The sequence below is a fragment of the Paramormyrops kingsleyae genome, chromosome 17 (assembly GCF_048594095.1).
Source record: "Paramormyrops kingsleyae isolate MSU_618 chromosome 17, PKINGS_0.4, whole genome shotgun sequence".
NCBI lineage: Eukaryota > Metazoa > Chordata > Actinopteri > Osteoglossiformes > Mormyridae > Paramormyrops > Paramormyrops kingsleyae.
Genome location: NC_132813.1, coordinates 13435560 through 13459181, shown reverse-complemented (window position 1 = coordinate 13459181; position 23622 = coordinate 13435560). Strand labels below are relative to the sequence as shown.

Below are 23622 nucleotides of genomic sequence, written 5' to 3'. Positions count from 1 at the left end.
CCGCCAGCACTCCACCCCCTGCTGGTGCCGGGTGATTTTTCCACTGGAGTGCTGATGGGTCTGCATTCACCCCTGAGCTCTTGTACACCAAGAGAAACCAGCAGGGCCATAATGCAAAATTGCACCCACATCTGAAATTTCTTGAGCTCTTGGGAAGGCCCTTGTCAAAGCCCAGATGCAAAACCCCTACCCCAATCCCCCAGAGAGCCTGAGACCATACTCCCCCGTCCCCACCCGTTTCAGAATAGAGGGGAAAAAATAATGACTATGCAGGATGTCCAATCCTGTGGTAACAGATCAATGCATTCATAAAGAGAGTTCTCTCTGTCTCTCTCTCTCTCTCTCTCTCTCTCTCTCTCTCTCACACACACACACACACACACCACACACATACATACATATTCATATCTTTGTGGGGACTCTCCATTCATTTCTATGGGCAAAACCCTAATCTCAACTACCATAACCGCTACCCAGCCCTAACCTTAACCATTAGTAACAAAACTAAATACAAGACTTTTAACACTTTTAGTTTTTTGATTGCAGTCATAGATTTTTGTAAAATTGGGTTTCCCTTTGTGGGGACCGAAGAAATGGTCCCCACAATGTCAAAACAACAGGTTTTTATCACATTGTGGGGACATATATACATCACCCCCACAAATGCACACACACACGCATACACACTCATACACTCGGAGCGTAATGTGGGAGAACAGTGGAGAATTTCTGAATTACAGCAGAGGAGCCTGACAGCAGGGTGCTGAGTTCCTGCATTCTGGCTCTGACGAGACTTCGGCAGAGTTTACGTGCCAGATCTCCTCCATCAGAGTCTCTCCAGATAGTGCTAAACCAGAAAACAATTTACTGAGGCCTGGCAAGCAGGCAGACCTTTGGGAATAATTAACTTCATCTTTTCCAGTTCCAGACACCATACAGCTCGGATGGGCTCCTTGATGCCCTTCTGGAAGGTTAAAAAAAAAAAAAAAGAAGCATCGTTATTATACAACTTCTCCTTTCTGGATCCAGCCATTGTGAGGATGCACCGCAGAATGCGCACGCCTGTCGCCTGACACCGTAGGATGCGAGACCGCATTAGATGGCTTCACGCTGCATGGTAGCTTCCTGACATGAAAAGCCCCTCGTTCCAGAGCAAATTCGAGGAGGTTGCTTTTCTTTTTTTTTTCCCTGCCCCGTTTCTACGGCTACGGGCTTAAGTATGTGCCATGGCAGCTGTGCAAAACCTCAACGTGCCACAACCAGCCCGTCGAAGGTCACGGAGCCCACAGCAAAACATACGCGCTCTCCAAGTCAAACGTCCCAACCCTGCCAGAATGAAACTGGACCAGTGAACTGCAGACTTTCCGTGATTTTTTTTCCAGTCTGACATGACCGACACAAAAATGCAACACATTGTGTCGAGCGTGAGCAGTATAAAAATATCACAGTCGCATTAATAACATCTGATGCTTTTTCCATGTACGAATGGCAGCCATTTGTTCCTAAAATCTAGTATTACAACTTCTTACCACAAACATTTCTTCTCATGCTTAGACCAAAAATATCCTAATAAAAATTCCAACAAACAAAGAATAAAGAATGAAAAGTCTTATCCTCCTGCAGCCCTGTACTGGATCAGTAGTTTTAAGATGAGGAGATAGATAGTTAGACATGATACCATACAGCTTTAGGTCGGCCACATTATATCCTAAGTGCTCTCTCCTGTTTTTGTTCGGATTATATGTCATTTTTTCCCCCACTGTGTCTTTATAGTTCTTTGGACGAGAGACACTCCCAAATAAATGTGCCGGCATTAATTCTGCCTGATTTATGACAAGTGTGGTCATGTGACCTTGCCGACGGTGGACAGATGCCTAACGGACAGGGGGGCCGGCATGACGAGAGGATGGAGGAGGCGGAGAATGGTAAATGTGTGACCCCCTCCCTGCTACTGTTACGATTCCCGGAGTCACGTGGAGTTTCCTTCTCTTTTGTGCACGGCGGGGCGGTGAATCAGTCCATTTCATCTCCATTTCCCCTCTCCTCCCCATGCATCTTAATGAGCCCGCAGCGCCGCCAAAGCGCGGCAGACGTGTTGAGAGAGCCTCTCCTCAGATGCACGGCTGCGTCACACGTTTCCCCGCATCCTGCCAGCCTCCGGCAGGTGGCCTGCGACTGCAAAGACATCTGAGTCCCTCAGGCGCGTCCGTCATCTGTGTCGCAAAAGTCGGGCATTTGGGGGAAATGATGAGGTGCCATCGGTTATGGCGACCCATGGCTCTCCGTTGATGCTGGTCCAAGTCGCCCTAAGAGAAACAATGAACGGGGATGCACTCCAGGATGCAGAACCAGCTGGGCCTTTTCTGCCAGTTTGCGGGGGAAGACGCTCTCCCTGTAGACTGTCCCACGCCAACGGCGGGATGTCCCGCGATGACGGCGGCCTCGGGATCCAGATGCACACCGTGCCCCCCTCTCTTTGCTTTACCCTTCTGCCGCGGAAGCCCAACACTCAAGATTCTAGGCGCCTCATTTGCCTTTTGCACATGAGTAGATAGGAATTCTTCCTTGAGCCGTAGAGTCAGGCACAGGTAGCATCTAACAAGGGTTCGACAGTGCAAAACAAAGCCTGAGGCGCTGACAAAACATCGGAGTAGACAAGTAACTGCAATGGCGCGTGTTTATGGAATAAATATGAAATAAGCCAAAGAAATGGCTGAATCAAGAAATTTGGAAAAATTTCCATCCATCCATCCATCCATCCATGTTCTATACCCACTTGTCCTATGCTGGGTTGAGGGACTCGCAGCCTATGCCAGAAGTTACTTGCACAAGGCAGGGAATAAAGTAGAAATATATAAAATAAATATAAATTAAATTAAAGAAATGACTGAAAGTGGAAATATGGTGCAGTGAGCAAAGGGTCGCTCTGCCTAGTGAAGTGTACTGTGTGTTTATAAGGTTGCAGTGTTATTACAGTGTTATTGCAGTGTTATTGCTCTGTATTGAGTTACCGGACTGCAGAGGGGTACAAAGTGTTCCTAAACCGGCTGGCGGCCGCCCTGATGCCGTTATCTCTTCGGGCGAATCTCACTTTGGGGGACTGGGGTGATTTGGGTCATGCAGGATTGTGAGACAACTGTTTCTGCATCGTTTTCTTCTTGACAGGAGAACGCCGTGCATGCTTCAGTGCTCTCCGTAGTGATCTCCACCACCCTGCGCCACGTTCCGAGGAAAAAAAACACGTTTGTTACCAAAATAGCTAAGGGTTACGAGCAATCAGCACAGATGAGGGCGTGAAGTCCGCGCCGTGTTCCTACCATGGATTAATCAGGATGGTAAAGGGGCGTGTCTCTTTGCTCGCAGACTGCTTCTCCTCCCCGAGCATGTCACGGAGAGCGAAGACCAGTGCTTGATTTGTGCCTGCAGTGGCAGAGCTCATACCACTGTACAGTGTTGCCTGCCATTATACAAGGAGCCAGAGCACACTGGCTCTGAATGACGTTGCACCCAAATTGGCCTTTAACAGCAATAATGCACTATTAATTACTTAAACATGTAACAATCCAATATTTTGTATCGACACTTGTTAGCTGTAAGACAGACTTGCCCTATTAAATGAGCTTAACGGCCTAGAAGGTTAACCTCATCTATTTCAGTGGCCAAAAAGCATGGTGTGTTTTTTCTGAAACACATTAATTTAGAAATCTTCCATGGTTTAGTTTGTATTTATTCCAATGTTTATCTGAAATAAATTTTAAGTTTAATTATATTGGTGTAGCGTTTGAGGTGGCGGAGCTCAGCTCCAGCACAAATTAAGCGCCGGTGATGGCAGGTCCAGAGCCGCAGCGCCGGTGACGGCAGGTCCAGAGCCGCAGCGCCGGTGACGGCAGGTCCAGAGCCGCAGCGCCGGTGACGGCAGGTCCAGAGCCGCCGCGCCGGTGACGGCAGGTCCAGAGCCGCCGCGCCGGTGATGGCAGGTCCAGAGCCGCAGTACCGGTGACGGCAGGTCCAGAGCCGCCGCACTCTCTGACCACCTGAAAGCGAAAGCGACTCTCAGGATATACATCCCGAGGCAGAGAGGCGAGAAGCGGCACCTGATTGGCCGGTGATTCCAGGCGCGGTGGCCTCCCTGTATGGGCACGTGTGACAGGGTGCTGACTGATTGTTTTCTAGGTGAGCTCCCCCTGGGCAAACAAAAATGCCAAACACAAAACCGGTGATGCTCTGCTGGGCAAACAGAAAACACCCACTAGGACATCTGCCAACACCTGCTGGCTGAGAACTGTCCCCCCCCCCCCATTCCGAACCCTCCCAACTGTCTCCTGACAGTCCCCCAAAGGGTTCCCTCGCTCCGGAACTGGCAGGGGCTGCGGGGATGTCTGTGTGGGGGGTCGGGGGTAGCGCTTGCTGCACTCTCCTCTCTCTGATGGCTAATTGCTGAAAATGTGAAGTGGGGGGGGGGGCACTAACATGGCCGTCCTTGGCGGCGACTGACGCGTGATGAGTGAGAACTGTCTGGCTCTGTGGCGCATCATCAGGCGGATCCTGCCGCTAAGGGCAGGACAGGCCATGGGGGACGACGACTGACACCCAGCGTCTCCTGGCAACCAACTGAGACAGTCTGAGACAGGGCTGAACTGGCCTGGATTTTGGGGGCTCCCCATGACACATTCGTCTGAGCAGGAGGGTGGATCCCCACGATGAATTTTTGTAGAGAGGGAGGGGGTCTTCCATAATTACTTTTGCTGACCAGCAAGAGATGGGGAGGGGGGGGGGGGAGCTCATGATAAATTTTACCAGCCCACAAATCCATTGACCCACTGGGAAAATAATTTACAAAGACCAGGCAGCTGCTTAGGGTGCCATCTTATGGAAGGGGCTGACTTAGCGGGCTTCACTGTCTGAGACAAATTAAATTCGGATGGTGATGTGTGCTGGCGGACAACTGAGCAATGATGCTCGCCTAGGGCGACCCCCGCGTCTGCTGTAAGCAGAAATCCCCCTCCCCGCAGATGGCACTGGGGCTGACCTCCGACGGGGGTTTCCCATCAGCCACCGGCATCGCCCCAGACAGCCGCACATGAACAATCTGGAAGTGTGTGCTGGGCGTTTCCGTGGGGGTCGCCTTCTCACGTTGTTTGTATCCAAATATGTCAAACTCCATTATGCTCGCTTTCCACGGGGTACGGCACCGTCGGGATCAGACAGAGCTGACATCACGCTAACAAATGGCTGGCAGAGGAAATATACAGAGGAATGTAAAGAGCAGCTTCACTGAATAGCTTTTCATATTTATTAAGAATAACAGCCTCTATATGTAAGATAGTTGTGCTGGCTGTGATTGACGCTGTGTCAGCATTAAACTCACCGGCCAATTATAACTATTAAAAAACGGTCATTAACCATGGATGTAATGTAGATTTAATATTGCAATATACTATCGGTTGGGAACACGTCCAGCGTGTGTCCCAACATCAAGCCCAGCTGTGCTTGGGCTGGATTTCAAGCCCCCTGGGACCCCGAGCAGGATGTGCAATGAGGAGGAAGATGGATGGGTGGATGGATGGATGGATCACAGTAGCAGCACATTATATCAGCCACACTGTCCACCGGCACACGGTAACACACACCTGAGCACTGGCCTGAAAATGCATAGTGACTCATAAATCTCCCCAATTCAGCCTGTGAGACAAGGCACTTTCCAGTAAATATTTGTGGGGCATCGGTTCTAAATATGAAAATATGAAATCACTGTATCTCTCTTAAAAAAGGCATTTAAAACTTCAACTGGGACTCCAGGGACTAACTTATAATCCTATAAGTGATTGCATGTTACCATCAAATTTCATGCCAGCTGAAAGAGGTCCCATTGCAAGAAGGTGGCGGCGGTGATGGGGGTGAGGGATTGTCAGGGTGGATTGTACCATTCTGCACACCTAAAACACCTGCACAAATACAGGAAGTGGGGAGGGGGGTTGTCAGGGTGGATCGTACCACTCTGCACACCTTATTTTCATTGACATTTACTGCATTTGGCAGACGCCCTTAGCCAGAGCGAGTTACATAAGTGCTTTGAAGTCTCATCAGTGAATACATTCTGAATACACCTCATGCACCTGCATAAGCACAGGAAGTGGGGAGGGGGGGGGAGAGGTGTCAAGGTGGATCATTCCATTCTGCATACCTCATACACCCGCATGAATACAGGGTGTGTTTTTGTGTGTGTGTGTGTCGGGGTTGAGAGTGGATCATGCCATTCTGCATACCTCATACACCCGCATGAATACAGGGTGTGTTTTTGTGTGTGTGTGTGTGTCGGGGGTGAGAGTGGATCATACCATTCTGCATACCTCATACACCCGCATGAATACAGGGTGTGTTTTTGTGTGTGTGTGTGTCGGGGGTGAGAGTGGATCATACCATTCTGCATACCTCACACACCCGCATGAATACAGGGTGTGTTTTTGTGTGTGTGTGTGTCGGGGGTGAGAGTGGATCATACCATTCTGCATACAGTACCTCATACACCCGCATGAATACAGGGTGTGTTTTTGTGTGTGTGTGTGTCGGGGGTTGAGAGTGGATCATACCATTCTGCATAGCTCACACACCTACATGAATACAGGGTGTGTTTTTGTGTATGTGTGTGTCGGGGGTGAGAGTGGATCATACCATTCTGCATACCTCACACACCTACATGAATACAGGGTGTGTTTTTGTGTGTGTGTGTGTGTCGGGGGTGAGAGTGGATCATACCATTCTGCATAGCTCACACACCTACATGAATACAGGGTGTGTTTTTGTGTGTGTGTGTGTGTGTCGGGGGTGAGAGTGGATCATACCATTATGCATACCTCACACACCTACATGAATACAGGGTGTGTTTTTGTTTGTGTGTGTGTCGGGGTTGAGAGTGGATCATGCCATTCTGCATAGCTCACACACCTACATGAATACAGGGTGTGTTTTTGTGTGTGTGTGTGTGTCGGGGGTTGAGAGTGGATCATACCATTCTGCATACCTCACACACCTACATGAATACAGGGTGTGTTTTTGTGTGTGTGTGTGTGTCGGGGTTGAGAGTGGATCATACCATTCTGCATAGCTCACACACCTACATGAATACAGGGTGTGTTTTTGTGTGTGTGTGTGTGTCGGGGTTGAGAGTGGATCATACCATTCTGCATAGCTCACACACCTACATGAATACAGGGTGTGTTTTTGTGTGTGTGTGTGTCGGGGGTGAGAGTGGATCATACCATTCTGCATACCTCACACACCTACATGAATACAGGGTGTGTTTGTGTGTGTGTGTGTATCGGGGGTGAGAGTGGATCATACCATTCTGCATACCTCACACACCTACATGAATACGGGAAGATCTGAACGCATTGCTAAATCTTCTATTTAGTTTACATGCAGATTCTGGATCCCTTTGCAAATGCAAATTAGCCTTCAAATCTGACTAATTAATGGCCCAGTAATATTTTTTTAATCTATGGTACTGACAACTGAGTAAAACATATGATAATCATTTAAAAGCCAAATCTGATTTATACCATTCCACTGAACATGCATTTCAGTGGAAGAGAGTTAATTAAAAGCGCTTACAGTTCAGCCTTGCTAAAAAAACTGAGTGAAGCTGTGCTGTCTGACATTATCAGAAACAATATTCACACGTCCTGATGACAGCGTTGATGCTGAGCACTCCAGAGCACCCCCTGGTGGCGGGGGCTCGTATGTGCTATCAATAACTCCCTAATCACCCAACAGACTTACCGTAACTGACAGCTCACAGTAATTTTTACTGTCACAGGGGTAAAAAGTCCCCGTTCTTGTCCTTCCCACCACTAGGTGACACACACTAGCCCCCTAACGAGACTAAAGAAGTTGAGTGCCCCCCCATCCACACAGTGTTATATTTAAAAACAATGCCATTTTCATCATTTGCTCTGTTCTCTGTATCAAAGCTCATTAGTCTGGGATTTTAGTACATTGCACAATTAGTACATTTAGGCCAAACACAGCAAACAAAAATACTTTTTGCATTTCATATTTTTCATTTTGAAAAAAATAGGTCCCTATAAATGACTGGTAAAATACACACAGGTGACACGAAAATTTGGGGGTATGTAATGGCTGTAATTTCATAAGTAGGATGACGATGTTACGTTTAAATGAAGTTTTCCATTTTAATACTTATTTGTAAGGCCTCCTCATGCCGATATACTTAAGGGCCATTAGACTTATACACAAGTAAAGTCACTGCAGAACTGCGGAACTTGAGATCACAGGCCGCTGTGGAGAGGAAGACGGGCTGGGGTCAGGACTGTACAGCCGTCAGCTTCAGCTAGGTGTCGCTGGCTGGGATGGTGAAGCGAGGATCCTAGGGTTAGGGTCACCGTGTGTGTGTGTGTGTGTGTGTTTGTCTATACGCACACACACACACACACACACATGCACATCTACATATATATAAAAAATTTCCACTGAAAAAAAGGAAGCTAATTATGAGAAAGACCTCGGTGTGTATGTTGATGCTTCCATGTCCCACTCTCACCAGTGTGGGGAAGCAATAAAAAAGGCCAATAGGATGTTGGGTTACATCTCTAGGTGTGTGAAGTTTAAGTCAAGGGAGGTGATGCTAAGATTATACAATTCCTTGGTAAGACTCCACCTAGAATATTGTGTACAGGTTTGGTCACCATACCTTAAAAAGGACATTGCTGCCTTAGAAAGGGTTCAATGTAGGGCCACGAGAATGATTCCTGGTCTTAGAGGAATGTCTTATGAGGAGAGGTTAGCTGAGCTGAATCTGTTCAGGCTCGAGCAAAGGAGACTAAGGGGGGACATGATCCAGGTATATAAGATTCTATCAGGTCTGGATGCTGTTCAGCCAAATAGTTACTTCAGTGTTAGTTCAAATAAAAGAACTCGTGGCCACAGGTGGAAATTGGCAGGAGAACATTATAAAATTTCAGAAAGCACTTCTTTACACAGCGTGTAGTTAGAGTATGGAATAGCGTTCCTGTTAGTGTAGTTCAAGCTAAAACCCTGGGTTCCTTTAAATCAGAGCTATGTGAGATTTTTTAACACCTTTAAGCCATTAGTTGAATTTTCCCCAAACGAGCTCAATTGGCTCCATGACCTCCTCTCATTTGTAAAGTTCTTATAGTCTTAGTACATTTTGTTTAGGGTTTTAAGGGTACGGTTACGATGCCACCTAGTATTTGCTTCATAATCAAGATATTACATTCCTTTACCTCTTCTTTAGCTCAGTGTCCTTCAAACCAGCCCTCAGGAATCCCCAGATGCTCCACGTTTTTGCTCCCTCCCAATTTCCGGGGAGTTGGGAGGGAGCAAAAACATGGAACGTCTGGAGGGCCTCGGGGAGTGGTTTGAGCGGCAGTGAATCACCTCATTATCAGGTGATTTGTCAGATAGAAAGCCATAACGGATCCCCAGACCCCCTGGTTTACGATTCGTGCTGGAAGCCTCGGGTTCGCCTCATGCTCCTTGACTGTATTCTGTCTGCACACTTGTTAATGCACCATTCCTCATCCATGACGACGCCTGTGAGTCTTAGGCTCCCATGAATACTCTGTACTACGAGAAGAAACTGTCGGGATGATGAAAAAAAGCTCCCAGGGAATTATGGGAACTGCCAACTGTGGGCCACAAAAAAGAAAAAAATCCTGAGAGGAAGAAAAACAAAATAGACGTTTGTACACCATATCCTCACCAGAATAAACATGAGAGGGTACAGGGAAATATCTGTCAGAATTTACTGCATTTCCCCTTTAAGTGTCAAGATGGGTATTACAGAAAGTCAGGCTCACTGTCCCGGAGCAGGGGTCTTCCGTATGTGAACCTGACTGTAGGAATATGACATGATATCATCGGGTCTACTGGTGGCCCACAGAAGAGGCAGAGAGGAAATGATGGACAGCACCTCTATAGAGCACATACTGTAATATGTCTGAACTGCAATCATGCCGCTCACACACTGACCGGCACCCCGTCTACAGTGTGAGATCTAGTCACAGCAAACTTTTGGTGATGTAGGAATCCTTCTGGTTAAGACACATGATTTGATATTGAGTAGAGGTGGGTAGTTCAGGTCCAGAGAGTAAAAATCCAGACCAAGATTTTGTTTCAACCAATCAGTTGAGTATAAAGAGTTACAGTTAATGAGTGCTCAACTGGTTGGTTGAAACAAAACCTTGGTCTGGATTTTTACTCTATGGAGCTGAACTGCCCACCTCTGATATTGAGTATGAGTTTGTGTGGGCATCATGCCTCTCTTGTCTCCTGGTGTCTGCAATGACATACCTAGACACCTCAGCCTGCATTGCAGCATGTTCTTTCTGGAAGCGGGATTGAGTAGTGAGTCTGAATGTTACCAGTGCAGGAGGGCAGCCCCCACGCTCCACTGTGAGGCTCAGACTGCCTCCTACTCTGGAATGTTCCAGATCGCGTGGTCTCACTGATTCCTATGTCCTGCTCCCACGTCGACCCTCCTTTCCTTCCTGGTGTTTGATCACCAGATCTGATGTGAGGGGGTTTGGAAAACAAAAGCTGCCTACACTGTCCCCCCTCCACAGGAAAAAGAAGATGCTCATTCTGACCTCAGAGGGTAAGCTACACAATCTCTGCTGTGTTCCTGCATATGCACATACATGATATGTAGCTTATTATGTCATGCCTGTCATGGATTGCCCTGGGGAATCCTTATCATCATCCCAGCCACAACCCCGGGAATTCCGACTGATAGGGCTTCCCTGAGGTGACGAGCCCTATCGTCCCGTTTTCTGGTTTTGCCAGTTGCTCCGGTTTAAGACATACCTATCCCAGCTGTTTCAAGTTCTCTCCTGATCAGTTCTCTATTTCTGGTGACCCGGTTTGTTGATCTACACGAGATCTTCATGGTGTGTCCTGAGTTTAAGCAATTTTCCCTGTGTCCGGTTCCCTGTGTTTCGACTCCTGCTTCGCCTCCTAGATTCTGTGTTTCTCCCCATCCCTCTCAGTACCGACACCGATCGCCCGACCCTTGCCTGGAACACCGGCCTTGATCTTCTCCTCAACCCTCCTGGAACCGACACCGATCGCCCGATCCTCGCCCGGATTACTGACCACAGTCTTCAGCTCTGTTCCACGGTTACCTTTACCCGCAGCTGATCTGCGTCAGTGTCTATCTTCTGACCTTCCCAACAATGCCATCCTCATGCTTCTAGCCAATCATGTATGGCAGTAGCCACTCCAATCACATTGAGGTGTGCTTCCTCAGCTCCAAGGAGAGAGTGCCTCTGTCCAATCACACGCAGCAGTGGATTGACCAGTCCAATTACATTCAGGTGTGCTTCTTCAGCTCCAAAGAGAGAGATCTTCTATCCCATCAAAGTCCGCAATGCAGCCTCAGGACTCTCAGTGAGTGTCCAGACCTCGGAGGAAGCTTTTCTTTCTTGTTAGCTGAGTGCCACCTAGTCTGCTCCACTCCCCTTTCTATTCATAATCATCTGTTAAACGCATGTCTGACGAGGTCCACGTTTAACGAGGCCGACAATAGAAACGATTCATCAGTGACAATTTGGAGCGCGGCTGCTGTTTGACTTCGCATAAAGAGCGTCCTTATCTTTAGGGAGATTCTCTCTGTGAAAGCTATTAGCTCCCTCCCTGGGGAGGGATGCTGGAATGGGGCCCTAATAACGACTAGAGCTATGACTGGCCAGGCGCTCGGCGCCCCCGTGAACTCGCCCCCCCACCACACACCAGTCTTTTACCTCAGAAAGGATGGATTGTACCTGCCACATGTAATTCCCAGGCTCGGGACAAAATGACTTCAACTGGGCCCTATAACGTACCACTCCTCCCACCTCCTGCCCCCCCCCCCCCCCAACCCCTCCACAGGACCCAGACCCAGGACAGCTTCAGTCCCTAACCATGTGATACAAAGCGATGGGTGGAGAGCTGCAGTAATCTGTGTTCACTTATCACTATTTTAACTACCTTTTCAATCATTTTAACATTTGCTGTAAAGCAGCAATTTAAAAAAAAAAAAAAAAAAAGCTCTAAAATTAAGATCCCACTGAAGTGATTTCCGGTTTTTTATTTTCCATTTAAACATTGTCAGTGCTTCAGGCCAGCAGCTGCGATTAACTATTACATTTTAAAATAGATATATTTTCGTAAATTTTATGCCCGTCTTATGATCAGTGCTGGCCGGGGTATGTAAGGATGGGGTACCATCGTGCGGCAGGGAATTCTCCTGATCGCCGCACAAATCCCACACAAGGCTCCCAGCTCCCAGCTCGCACATGTACCTGCTAGTCCGTAGGTGCTTAATTTTCTCCTAAATTGTAATGGTTTCCAGACATGAGGGGGCACACTGCGGATGGCTAATTACTGCAGTCTGAGATTATTTAAAGGTGCAAGAGAAGGTTACTCGGGTCTAGCAAGCATATTAGGCCTGTCCACTGTACAGCTATGCTGCTACTCACCTTTTACTGCGAATTCTGCGGCAGTGAACAGGCTAGTTTATTGAAGGTCCTCGAAGTATTACAGAAAACAACTGAGCCATATGATTATTGTACTAAATGCTTGACGTATGGCATACTGAAGCACTGTATAACTCTTTGGTTGAGATCTTTAATGGTCGAGCCAATGACCCTGAGGTCCTACTGCTGCTTCTGAGCTGGGTCACGCTCGGCAGGTGACAGGGCCACCAATAGTCTGGCCGAGACATTTAGGATAGATTCCTCACATGGTTCCTCATGTCAATCCTCACATGTGTCAGGAAACGGGTCTTTGTTTGATGACTGGTTGCCATTTGTCATGTGACTATTACGTTGCGGGGGAAGAACATGGCGGCATATAGTTTTGTTGCATGCAGCCCACAAGTCAGGTCCTGTGTCACCTTTATGTAACAATTTTGTTCCTCATGTCGTTCTTCACATTGTTCTTTTGCTTCTGCCTGTCTCCTTTGCCAGAAACATGAAGAACTGTATTATTTTCAATTCTATTTCCCATCCGGTTTGTGTTTAAATCCGCCCCTTCGTCCAACTGGAGCCCTCACAAGCATCAGCAGTAGCCAATTTCGCTTCCAAATGCAAAAATATCCAACGGAACAGAATAATTATGACATTTTCAGCTGCAGGATGGGAAATAAGTCCTTAGAGCGTCATTTTGAATTCCTTCACTCAACAACCTGCATTGCAAACTACTTCGAAATTAATTCAGTTTCAAGTGCAGATGATCAAAGCTAATCTCGACCTTTCCAGTTTACTGTTTGGCTTGAATGAGGAACTCATATGCTGAACCGTGCCTGTCATTTGATTATTTTTTTCCCCCCCACAAAAATAGTTACGAAGGATTTAATTTTCATTAGTGAAATGAATGAAAACCCTCAGTTACTTCGCTGTGCTCAGACTGACCATAGTATGTCAAATGGACCGGCGGAAAAAAGACTTCACTGCCCTTATAAGGCTTCACGAACTGCGTGTTCGCTAGGCCTGCACAATATAAGCTGATTCCGGAATGATCCACGGTGCGTGTGACGGCATCTGTCTTCCATGCTGCTCTCACAAAGGGGGGGCGTCTGGCGCATAAGGGACGTAATTTACCGCAAACACCTGATCGGCAAAGGAACCAGTTGTTCTCTAAAATTATTTATTTATTTTGAAATTAAGTTGTAATTAACTGCAGCACATTGCTATGATCCTAATTAATTTCTTCACGTCCTGACAGAGATGAATGTTTTAATTCAGGGAATCCTTTCTTAATTCACCACTTAGCCTACATGAAGAGGAATGAATTATATATATATATATATATATATATATATATATATATATATATATATAATTTGATGTCTTTAATAGTACTAGTAGTAATAGTACAGGAATCTTGATATTAATTCATACCCCTAAGCAGGATTAACCAGAACTTAAAGTAAATAGGAATGTTTTCTACAATAACACAGAAAGATAGCTTAGCAGTTGCATATTAATGCAATAATAACATGGCTATGTACATATAATTTTTCTTTAACAGGAAACATAGTAATGACTTAGGTTTAGAGATTTCGCTAACTTTGTCAGGGGTAATACTAGGTCCCTAACATTTACCCATGCAGAATTATTTTATTAAATTATGTGTTTATTTCTTATAAACAAATCATAATGGTTTAATTATATTGATAACAGGAAGGAGAAATGTTTCGCGGTAGGGAATGTCAGGTCCCTTGTCCATTTCGTGGTCAGTTTCGAGGTGTATTTTGGATCACTGTCTTTCGCTACCAGACTTTGGCATCTGGCCCAGGGAACACGGCATTTGGGCAAAACGTCCGAGCTCATACCGTCCATTATGCATCTATATTAATACAGAAGCAACGATCTGTGTCTAAAATGACCCCAAAATCGACATAGCAAACCGTTACACCGCCTTTTGTGTCCCAGCCCACTTTAATCGTGCTTAGAGAACTACAATTGCACAGACACATATGCCTTATTACATTTAGCATATATCTAGCAGAAGCTTTAATCCAAAGCGATGTGTAATTGAGAAGGCGGGTCGGACAGTCCCTTGGGGGCTAAGGATGCATCAGTGAAATCTATCTGCTGACCCCAGGATTTGAACCAACAACCAACCAATCACATGTACCCTGAACCACACACCATAACCACCACCCTCCCCCCCCCCGCCCCCCAAAAGAAAGTGTGCCATATGCTTTTATTAGCATTCGAAGAACGTATAAAACGCACTGAGGACTCCTTGACAAAAGAGAAATAGATTAATGCTCTAGCTGCGCCATTCTCAGCAGGATCCTTCATATCTTAAAAATATGGACGGATCTGGTGAGTTATTTTTTTTGTACATTAACATAATTACAGGTGCTGACATTCTTATCAAAGGATGCTGCTGTTCTTGTCATCAAAACATTGCTGCTTTTCCCTTCATTTGTTTAAAGCAGTACTGTCCCAATCTGGTGCACATTTTTGCTCCCTCTCAGCTTTCGTCCCAGATGTCTACCCTTTCACATGTCCAAAGCGTCTGATCCTTTGCAGTCCACCTTTGCTGATCATCTCACAGGCCCTAAGATGGCTCTATTCTGATAAACCTGCCTAGTGCACGAATCCTGTCTTTCCTGCCTGGAAATGTTCACCTGTATTTCACGGCTGCAGAAAGTAAAACATATTTTATGCAGAAAGAATCTCAAAGTAGGCCTAAACAAATCTGTTCCATTCCTCTGAGATGGTCCATTTCTAACCATTGATTGTGTAGCCAAACACTTAAATAAAAAATATGAGGAAATAGTTTCATTTGTAAAAGCCAGATCTCCAGCACTTGGCTCCATCAGGGACGGATTACGGACCGGGCCAGCAGGGCCGCTGCCCAGGGGCCCTTGGGGTGCAGGGGGCCCGTGGGGCCCCTAGCCCAAAACAATTTGCAACGCTTATCAACAATGTATTTTCATTTGTCTATTTGTCTACAACATTGTATTTTCATTTGTCATTCTTTGATCCTCTGCCTACAAGGGCCCCTGACCCTATAGGGCCTCTAATGGAAACATGGAGGGAGGGCGTTTGGCTGCGTTTTGCCCAGGGGCCCACACAACCCATAATCCGTCCCTGGGCTCCATGTATTATGTCGTCTTGAAAGGACCAGCGACCGTTCCTCGCATTCGATCCATTTGACCAATAGTATACCCCATTCAAATAGCTACTGGTCAGGCCTTTGATTACATGTGCTGGTGGTGTCACAGGTCAAATATGTGAGAGACAGTGATCCATAAACGAAGAGCTGAAACTCTGTGTGACAGAAGTATTAAATATTTCTGTGCAGAATCCAACAAATTGTATCTGCGTATGAAGGAAATTGGCTTGCATAAGCTATATTTTAGAGGCTGATTACGACTAACGAGGCTTTATCAAAAACCAATTTTAATTTCCAAGTGCATTTAAGTGGGTTTTTTTGCAACGGGAAAGGCTTTTAACTGATTCTTCCATCAGATGTTACTGCTTAACCTTTGCATCCACAGGAATAGCTGGATGCATGATAACATGCTGCATTGTAAGGACTTGCAAAGCCCCAACTGGCTGACTGGTATCTATATGCTCTGCCAACGAAGTCTGGGAGCTGATCACCTCCCAGGACTTGCATCAACACACCTTCACGTCTTACTTATAAACCAAAGAACATCTGTAGATGCAGATGACTCATTAATTATTGAAATTGTTGCACTCATGCGTGCATTTCCGATAAACTAATTACCCAATTTAGGTCCGGGGGAAGACGGATACGGCGCTACATGGCAACCGCATGAACACACGGTGTCATCTTCTTAGATGTTCACAGCCATCGACCCCTCCAAAACAGACCCTGAGGATCCCATACAAGCAGACTATAAAGACACACCCAAGGACTGCTCCCCCTGGAGGTGGGAGGTGCAATCAAAGGCAGCAGGACCACAAGGCCACATGCTTGTAGTGATCACTGTGCTCTCAAGCAGGATCCTCCAACTTCTCTGAAAGAGAAGAACAGGCTGTTGAAAATCAGCATCCCCAAGGTGGAGAGAGCTCCGCTGTGTCTGTACAGCACATCTACACCAGAAGGACTTAATCATTGTGGTTTCTTCGCGTTACTAAGTCAGTTTACAAAGAGCACAGCGACTCAGAAATGTACCACTGATGTCTCAGCTGCAAAATGATTCTAAATTTAATTAAATATCAGTCATTTTATACAGAGTGATTTCCCAACCCAGACAAGTTCCACAGATGAGCACAATACAGTACCTGCTCTATGCAGTGTGTTGTAACGACGTGCGGGCGAGCGGGGAAGCAGGCAAGTCAAGCCGTAAATACAGGCAAACAGGGTTTATTAGTCGGGAAACAAACAACACTGCAACGAACATCAATGACGGATCTGGGGAAACTAACTGAGACTAAATACACAGGACAGGCTGAACATAACAGGTAACAGGTGATGACAATCGGGAAGTAACACGAGGTAACGAGGGGGGCGTGGCACGCACGACGATCGGACAAGCCGGGCGTGACACAGTGTTCGATTGCTTTGGTTTTATTTATCTCTATAAATCTGAATTGAGCAGCAGCGCCCCTCTAAATCCGTGCTGTCTGATCTTCCTAAAATACTTATCAAAGGCATTTCATAAGGTGCAAAGCCTTCATAAGCACTGGAAAATTATAAGTCAACAGGAAAACACATTTCACCCACCCCAGCACCTCTGCTGACAGGAAGAAGAGGAACGAAAAAAACACTGTGACAGCGTGACAGAAACAACACAGGGAAAAAGAAAATTACCTTGGCAATCATTTAGAGTGACTGTGAACGGCCTGTGAACTGTAAAAGCCAAATGATACCCGCGGAATATGCAGGGATCCCGACTGGCCTCCGGAATACCTATGAGGGGAATTCGAAACCAGCGGGACAAATGGGGGGGTGTAAACAGAGAGCTGGGAGGGGGCCATATACAGAGAAATGGATGGGGAACGGTATAATGGAGTGCTGGGTGGGGGGTGGAATATATAGAGAGCTAGGTGGTGGGGGCGATATATAGATAGCTGGGGGGGGGGGGAGATATACAGAGAGCTGGGGGGGGGGATATACAGAGAGCTGGGGGGGGATATACAGAGAGCTGGGGGGGGGATATACAGAGAGCTGGGGGGGGGATATACAGAGAGCTGGGGGGAGGGGGTATATAGATAGCTGGGGGGGGGATATACAGAGAGCTGGGAGAGGGGGATATACAGAGAGCTGGGGGGGGATATACAGAGAGCTGGGGGGGGGGGATATATAGAGAGCTGGGGGGGGGGGATATACAGAGAGCTGGGGGGGGATAAGAGCTGGGGGGGGGGATATATAGAGAGCTGGGGGGGGATATATAGAGAGCTGGGGGGGATATACAGAGAGCTGGGGGGGGGATATACAGAGAGCTGGGGGGGGATTATATAGAGAGCTGGGGGGGGGGATATACAGAGAATTGTTTGGGGGATGCTTTAGGGGGTTTTGCAAGTGATTTCTGATTGTAAATGAAATAACAGGAGGAACTTCTGTAAGTTTCTGAATGTCAGAGCACACTGTAGACACAGGTAGTCGGGAGCCAAAGATCTCACATTATCCTCACGCTCTCCCTGTCTGCTTTCCAAGGCATTCTCCAAAAGATCAGATTGAGAGCAATGCATCCTGGTCCATTTTCTCTCTGTGCTGCAATTTCTCTGCTGTCTTGTAGCAGATTGTTTGTTTTTTTGTTTTAAAACTCACCCAGCTGACGATGGCATTGACGAGGAGGGACCCTGTGCTGGTGGAGAAGCAGGCCTTCCGCTCGGAGAGGGGACAGCTGGGGGGAGGTTATCTCCGCACATTCATTGTCTGAAACAATCATTTCCTCCTCTGCAGAATTTCAATGCATAATATTAAAATCTGCTCGGTCGGTCCAAAAATGAGTTACACGATAACATCGCCGGATAACGACCCAAAGGCAGAACGGCAGTCAAGAAAGGTGACGGTAACCTTTTTAAAGTCGAAAGCCGTTTCATCTTTAAGAGCTGAGACTTGAAGTTCCGGCTGTCGGACGTGCAGTGCTAACTGGCTAATCTTTCGTTTTTCTTGTTCTGATGCAATGGTGTCATTACCATGAAAAGCCACGCTGGTTGCCCAGGGCTAATGTGTATGCAGACGCTCAGAGGAGAGCTGCAGATGTTGCTTTTGGAGAGCACACGGTGTGAGTGTGAAAGAGGGGGAGATTATGCAGCAGAAACCGGGCTGGGAAGAGTTTAGGCAGAGCTACATGTGAACCTTCTCCATTAGACTTTTCTTATGCAATCCCTCCTTCCGTCGCTGCAGAGGGCCCCACTGAGCCATGGTACAAACTGCAGGTGAGCAGCGGAAGGTTTAGAGGAAACCTTAAGCATCCATCCAAACGTGCACCGTGGAGAATGTCTTCGCCGGCCCCAGTTGGCCGGCTCGCAGTCTGAAATTCTGTGCGATGCACAAATTGTGCGTGAATTCACTTCAGACACCTCATCTGATTCTTATCTTAATATGCATGAAGATATTCTGAGGCTGGATGAAAGTCTAGGCTGATCATGACTGATTACAGTTACAGCATATGCCCACCCCCGCCCCCCACCACCTCCCAAGGTCTAAACAGTCACGGTACCATAAGTACATGCATTGTTTATTCTGACCTAATTACATAACTAATGACCTAGGCAGTGGAAAGCATGGCCCTGTGAGAAGCAGAAACCACGCCCGGGGTCCCCCAGTCAGCTGGGCAGGGGTGGCGGGCGGGCGGCTCACAGACGACTGGGGAGACCTCACTGCGTTACTCAGAAATACTCAAGCGTGGGAAGCAAAGCAGTCACAGGCACACACCTCTTACATCACCGTCTCCAAATTGCATCTAGATTGAAATAAACCTGTATGTCGGACGCGACACGTTGAAAAACCGACAGCTAACAGAAGCGACGAAGTACAGTACTGCAGAGTGCTTAACGTTTGGAGAAACACAACGATGGAGAGAGAGAGACAGAGAGGGAATGAGAGAGAGAGAGAGAGAGAGAGAGATTGTCTCTGCAGTACAGTCCAGTAGAAAATTCTTCCCAAAATACAGGTCATACATTTCAGGAGTAGTTCTTTCTCGTGATGTCTTGAGGGGCAGCATTTGCTTAGAAGGTCTCCACCACCTCAGTTTAACCGCATCCTGGCTGGGAATACAGGGACGTCAGGGAGACTTTCATTCACTCAGCATTTACAGGCTTTTCACCCCGCTAGGCAGTCACTTACATTAGACACATGCACAGTGAACAAACACAGGCAAAACAGCAGCAGACTGTTAGGAATATCACAGTGCTAGTCACAGTGCTTTGTATGAAAGCAGTGCAGTGAAAAACATCCAAAAGCTTCAAACACATCTGACTGGAATAAAAAGAATAGAAATCAGGAGACAGAGGATGACTTGTAACATTTAATAATAATAGTAATAACAACAGTAATAACAACAGTTATAACAATAGTGAAAATGATAGACGCCAGGAATGTAATTATGCACATAACGTTTTACAACTAGGTGTACAGAGAAGCTCATTTTACCGCACGTCTGTACCTCCTACACGAATCCTATTTAAAAGGGTCCCACAGGTCTTTCACATTTCAATACAAACACTCACCAGCACGCTGAAAATCACACTGCAAAGGATCATTCGCTTCGATGAAGCACTTTGGGGTTCTGTATTTTTCACATCATGTAAACGTTCCTGCCTCTTCTATTGTGTGGCCCCGCGGGCTGGTTCCATTGGGGACGACTTGTGTGACTGGTTAATTAGCACAGAACCTTTTTTAAAATGATCTTGCCTCATCATCAATGACAATTAAAATTTTACAAGTTTACAATACATTGCAAAGCAAAACACACTTAGTAAACAAACGGCAGAGGTTTGGCCCGAAAACCGCTAAACTGCAGCGAAGCGTCCTCTCGGACAGACGGGAAAGGACTTTGGAGCAGGAGAATACTTTCAAGATGATCATCATGTGTGATTGTCATGCCTTTATACCTCCCCAACGAGAAAGGGTTCTATTTTCCTTGTAAAAAGCACAGAATTAGAAGAGGAAGTAACACAAAGAGGAATTTGGAATGAGATTCTAACCAATCAAGGAGGCCTTTCTTGGAGATCCTGTCCTATTCAGGGTGACAGAAATTATGTAGTGTGTTTCAGGTATAAAGGGCTCCGAGATGGAGTCATGAACCCATGAATGGTTGAATGCGAGAGAAGTCCATCACTGCTTGAACAAGCAGGCAGTTTGGGGTCTAATCAGCTCTCAGACGAGCACTTTCAATCCAGGGCAGCCAGGAGGACAAAAAGCAACCATTTTCAGGCCACAATTTTCAAGCCAGACAGAAGCTTTCAACCAGGGTGTAGACCAGAGCTGAAGGAGAAGAAGAGGCCCGGCTTTAAAAAGGTGTACAATGCCATGTGTACGCCGGCGGCTATTTGCAGAGTTATAGAACACAAATGTGCCGACGAATCCATGCTCTCCACTGGAGGTAATGTGAGTAACAGCGAAGACGTCAGCTCTGCTTAGGCTGAGGATGCAGCAGCGAGGTGAACCTAACAGACTTGTTAAACTAACAACACGCCCACCCAGGACCCCGAAGGGGGGGGTGCTTTGAGCCGATTGGCGCCAGGGCACTGACAACACTGATGCGAAGGGTCGGTTTGAACTACAAACCATGGGGAACTGTTAGGAACCAGGGCTTACCAAAAAAATTCCATTACAATAAAAAGGTCTTGGTCTGCTTGAGAATATACTTCAGCGAAACTGCTGAAATATTGCAGCTTGTGTTATTCTCCAGGAATGATGGTTAATGGGAAAAGGCGCACACAACAGAACTGAATTAATATTTTTGAAATATTTTATTCTATTTATGCTCATAGAGTAGCAGATGCTGGATCTTCCCATTCCAGGGTCCCTTAACGGACAAGTCGGGTTCAGTTTCCGTGATGACATCACCAGTGACCTGGGTCTGTTGTTCCCCGTCAGCAGGACGGCCAGCTGACCATCCAGCTACCAGCTTACGTTCAGAGGAGCACTTCATGTTATTGCTGCTGAGTAAGTGAGATAAGCTGATATTTAGCTCTTCAAGAAAGTCCTTTTGTAGGCTGGATCCGTAAGTGAGGTAAAGCACAACGGGAAAATGACTGCCTCTCCCTGCGGATGCATCATACAGCGCACTGGAGGTTACCCCCTACGCGGTATCTACACACACATATACACAGTCGGGGAAAACCAGCCATTAAGGTACCATGATGGGAACTGTCTAGCAGCCAAGACAAAGATCCTACATTGCACCATAGTACTGTACAGAGGTAATTATGGTCCAAATTCACAGACAAGCGTCACTGGAAAACACACAAAGAGAGGCGTACACAAATATTGGCTGTGAGGAAACAATCGCCGCAGGGTGCGTCGGAGGAATCGACAGACGCGTGGTCGAATTTGCGTACGGGTTTGAGACCCAGCATGTGGGGGGCTAGAGAAAACAAGCTTGGGTGGGGTGAGGAGTAGTCAGTACAGAGTGCAGGGGTGCTGGGGGGGTCCGGGGGTCCCGCTCCTCTGGAAGCTCAGACAGTCTGCTCTTTGGGGAAGCTGTAAGGGAACTGGGGGCCCCCAGGGGGGTTCCTGGGGGCCACCCTATCACAGGGGTGTGGCGTGCAGAGCTTCTGGGGCAGGTAGGAGAGCGGGAGACAGGCAGCAGCGGGGCGAGAGGGGCTGCAGAAGTCTGTGTGGTGAACGTGAGGGCGCCTCAGAGGAACAATTGGGTTCGATACGTCTTCATGGTGCTTCCCGTGGCTCTGTGAAAACATGAGTGAGAGAGGAAATAGGCAGAAAGGCACAGCAAAAGTAGGAAAGCTGATTGGCTGGCTGGCTGGCTAGCTGATTGGCTGGCTGGTTGATTGGTTGGCTGGCTGATTGGCTGGCTAGCTTACTGGCTGGTTGGTGGGCGGGTCTCATGAACAAGGTACAGGTCACGCCATGACGTCCTCACCTCAGAAACGACATTATCTAATTCACAGCCACATGTGACCAGTAAGAGATTAGCGAACCCTGTAGTATCCACAGTAGAAAATCTATATGCTTCTTCATGCTAATCATCCAAAATAAAATCAGATTATTGCGGGCAATGCTGAATTAATTAGCAAAATTCATTATAAATGGACACAATTGATGTACAGTGTGTTTAACAATAATTGAATTATTCTGCTTTGCATGTAAATTCATACTTGGTGTTCAGAAAATTTTTGAAAATTAAACTCTTGAGAACTGATTGTAATTACAGTACCTTGTATTAATTACTTTTATTGTAACTATAAATTCATTATTATTAAGTTATAATTATGTATATTTTCTCATTGAATGCCTTTATTAAAAGATCTTGATTCATTAAACCATTTTTTTTTCTGCAACATTGATCATTTACATTTGGGCATCTCATTTTAATACCATTCCCGGTGGAAGTGAGTCTAGCATATCTTCACCATAGACCTTTATAGCACCATAGATCTTATTCCTCAGGAAAGCACAGGATTTGATGGTCCTTTCTGCACTGTGTGGGTGTGAGGACTGGTTTCCATGATGCCATTTCACCCGGAGCCGCCCGTAACAAGGTCATGTGATGACTTCTCGGCTCTTTTTAAGCCTGGTCTGTGTTTGGAAGCCTCTGTGGTCCAATAGAGGAGATCCGCTGAAGGAAACCTTCCCAACCTGTGGGCCAGAACTGGAACTTGAGCGATTACACTACAGGAACGATTACATACACCCACCTGAGATGCAGCAGTTCATTTTTACCCTCTGTATAGGATATTGCATTTTTGCTCATATGTCTCAAACTATACATGCCACTCTGTTAAGACCTGTTGATCCTTAAAGACATTTGTGTGTAGGACATTGTGTGTGTCGGGGTGTGACCTTGTCAACTTCCTCTTCCTGTCAAATCAATATTTTAATCAAGATTAAAGAATTTTTTTCTTTTTCCTAGATCTCAGGAGGGCATGAGGAGAAGGCAGTCGGCAGTTGTTTTGAATGACGGGGAAGGCAGGGTGGGAA

The 23622-nt window shown here is 46.6% G+C and overlaps 1 protein-coding gene across 3 annotated transcripts in view; it reads right to left on the bottom strand.

Moving 5' to 3' along the window:
* Positions 1–19969: 19969 nt before the first annotated feature.
* nectin1b (nectin cell adhesion molecule 1b) overlaps positions 19970–23622 on the bottom strand; it is a 106483-nt gene continuing 102830 nt past the window's right edge. The window contains exon 9 of one of the 3 annotated variants that reach the window (XM_023807254.2): positions 19970–22370. In XM_023807254.2, coding sequence (XP_023663022.2) covers positions 22140–22370 — 231 coding nt within the window. In that variant the 3' untranslated portion in view covers positions 19970–22139. The remainder of the gene's footprint in view (positions 22371–23622) is intronic. The other 2 variants (XM_023807257.2, XM_023807256.2) reach the window with 2 other exon arrangements.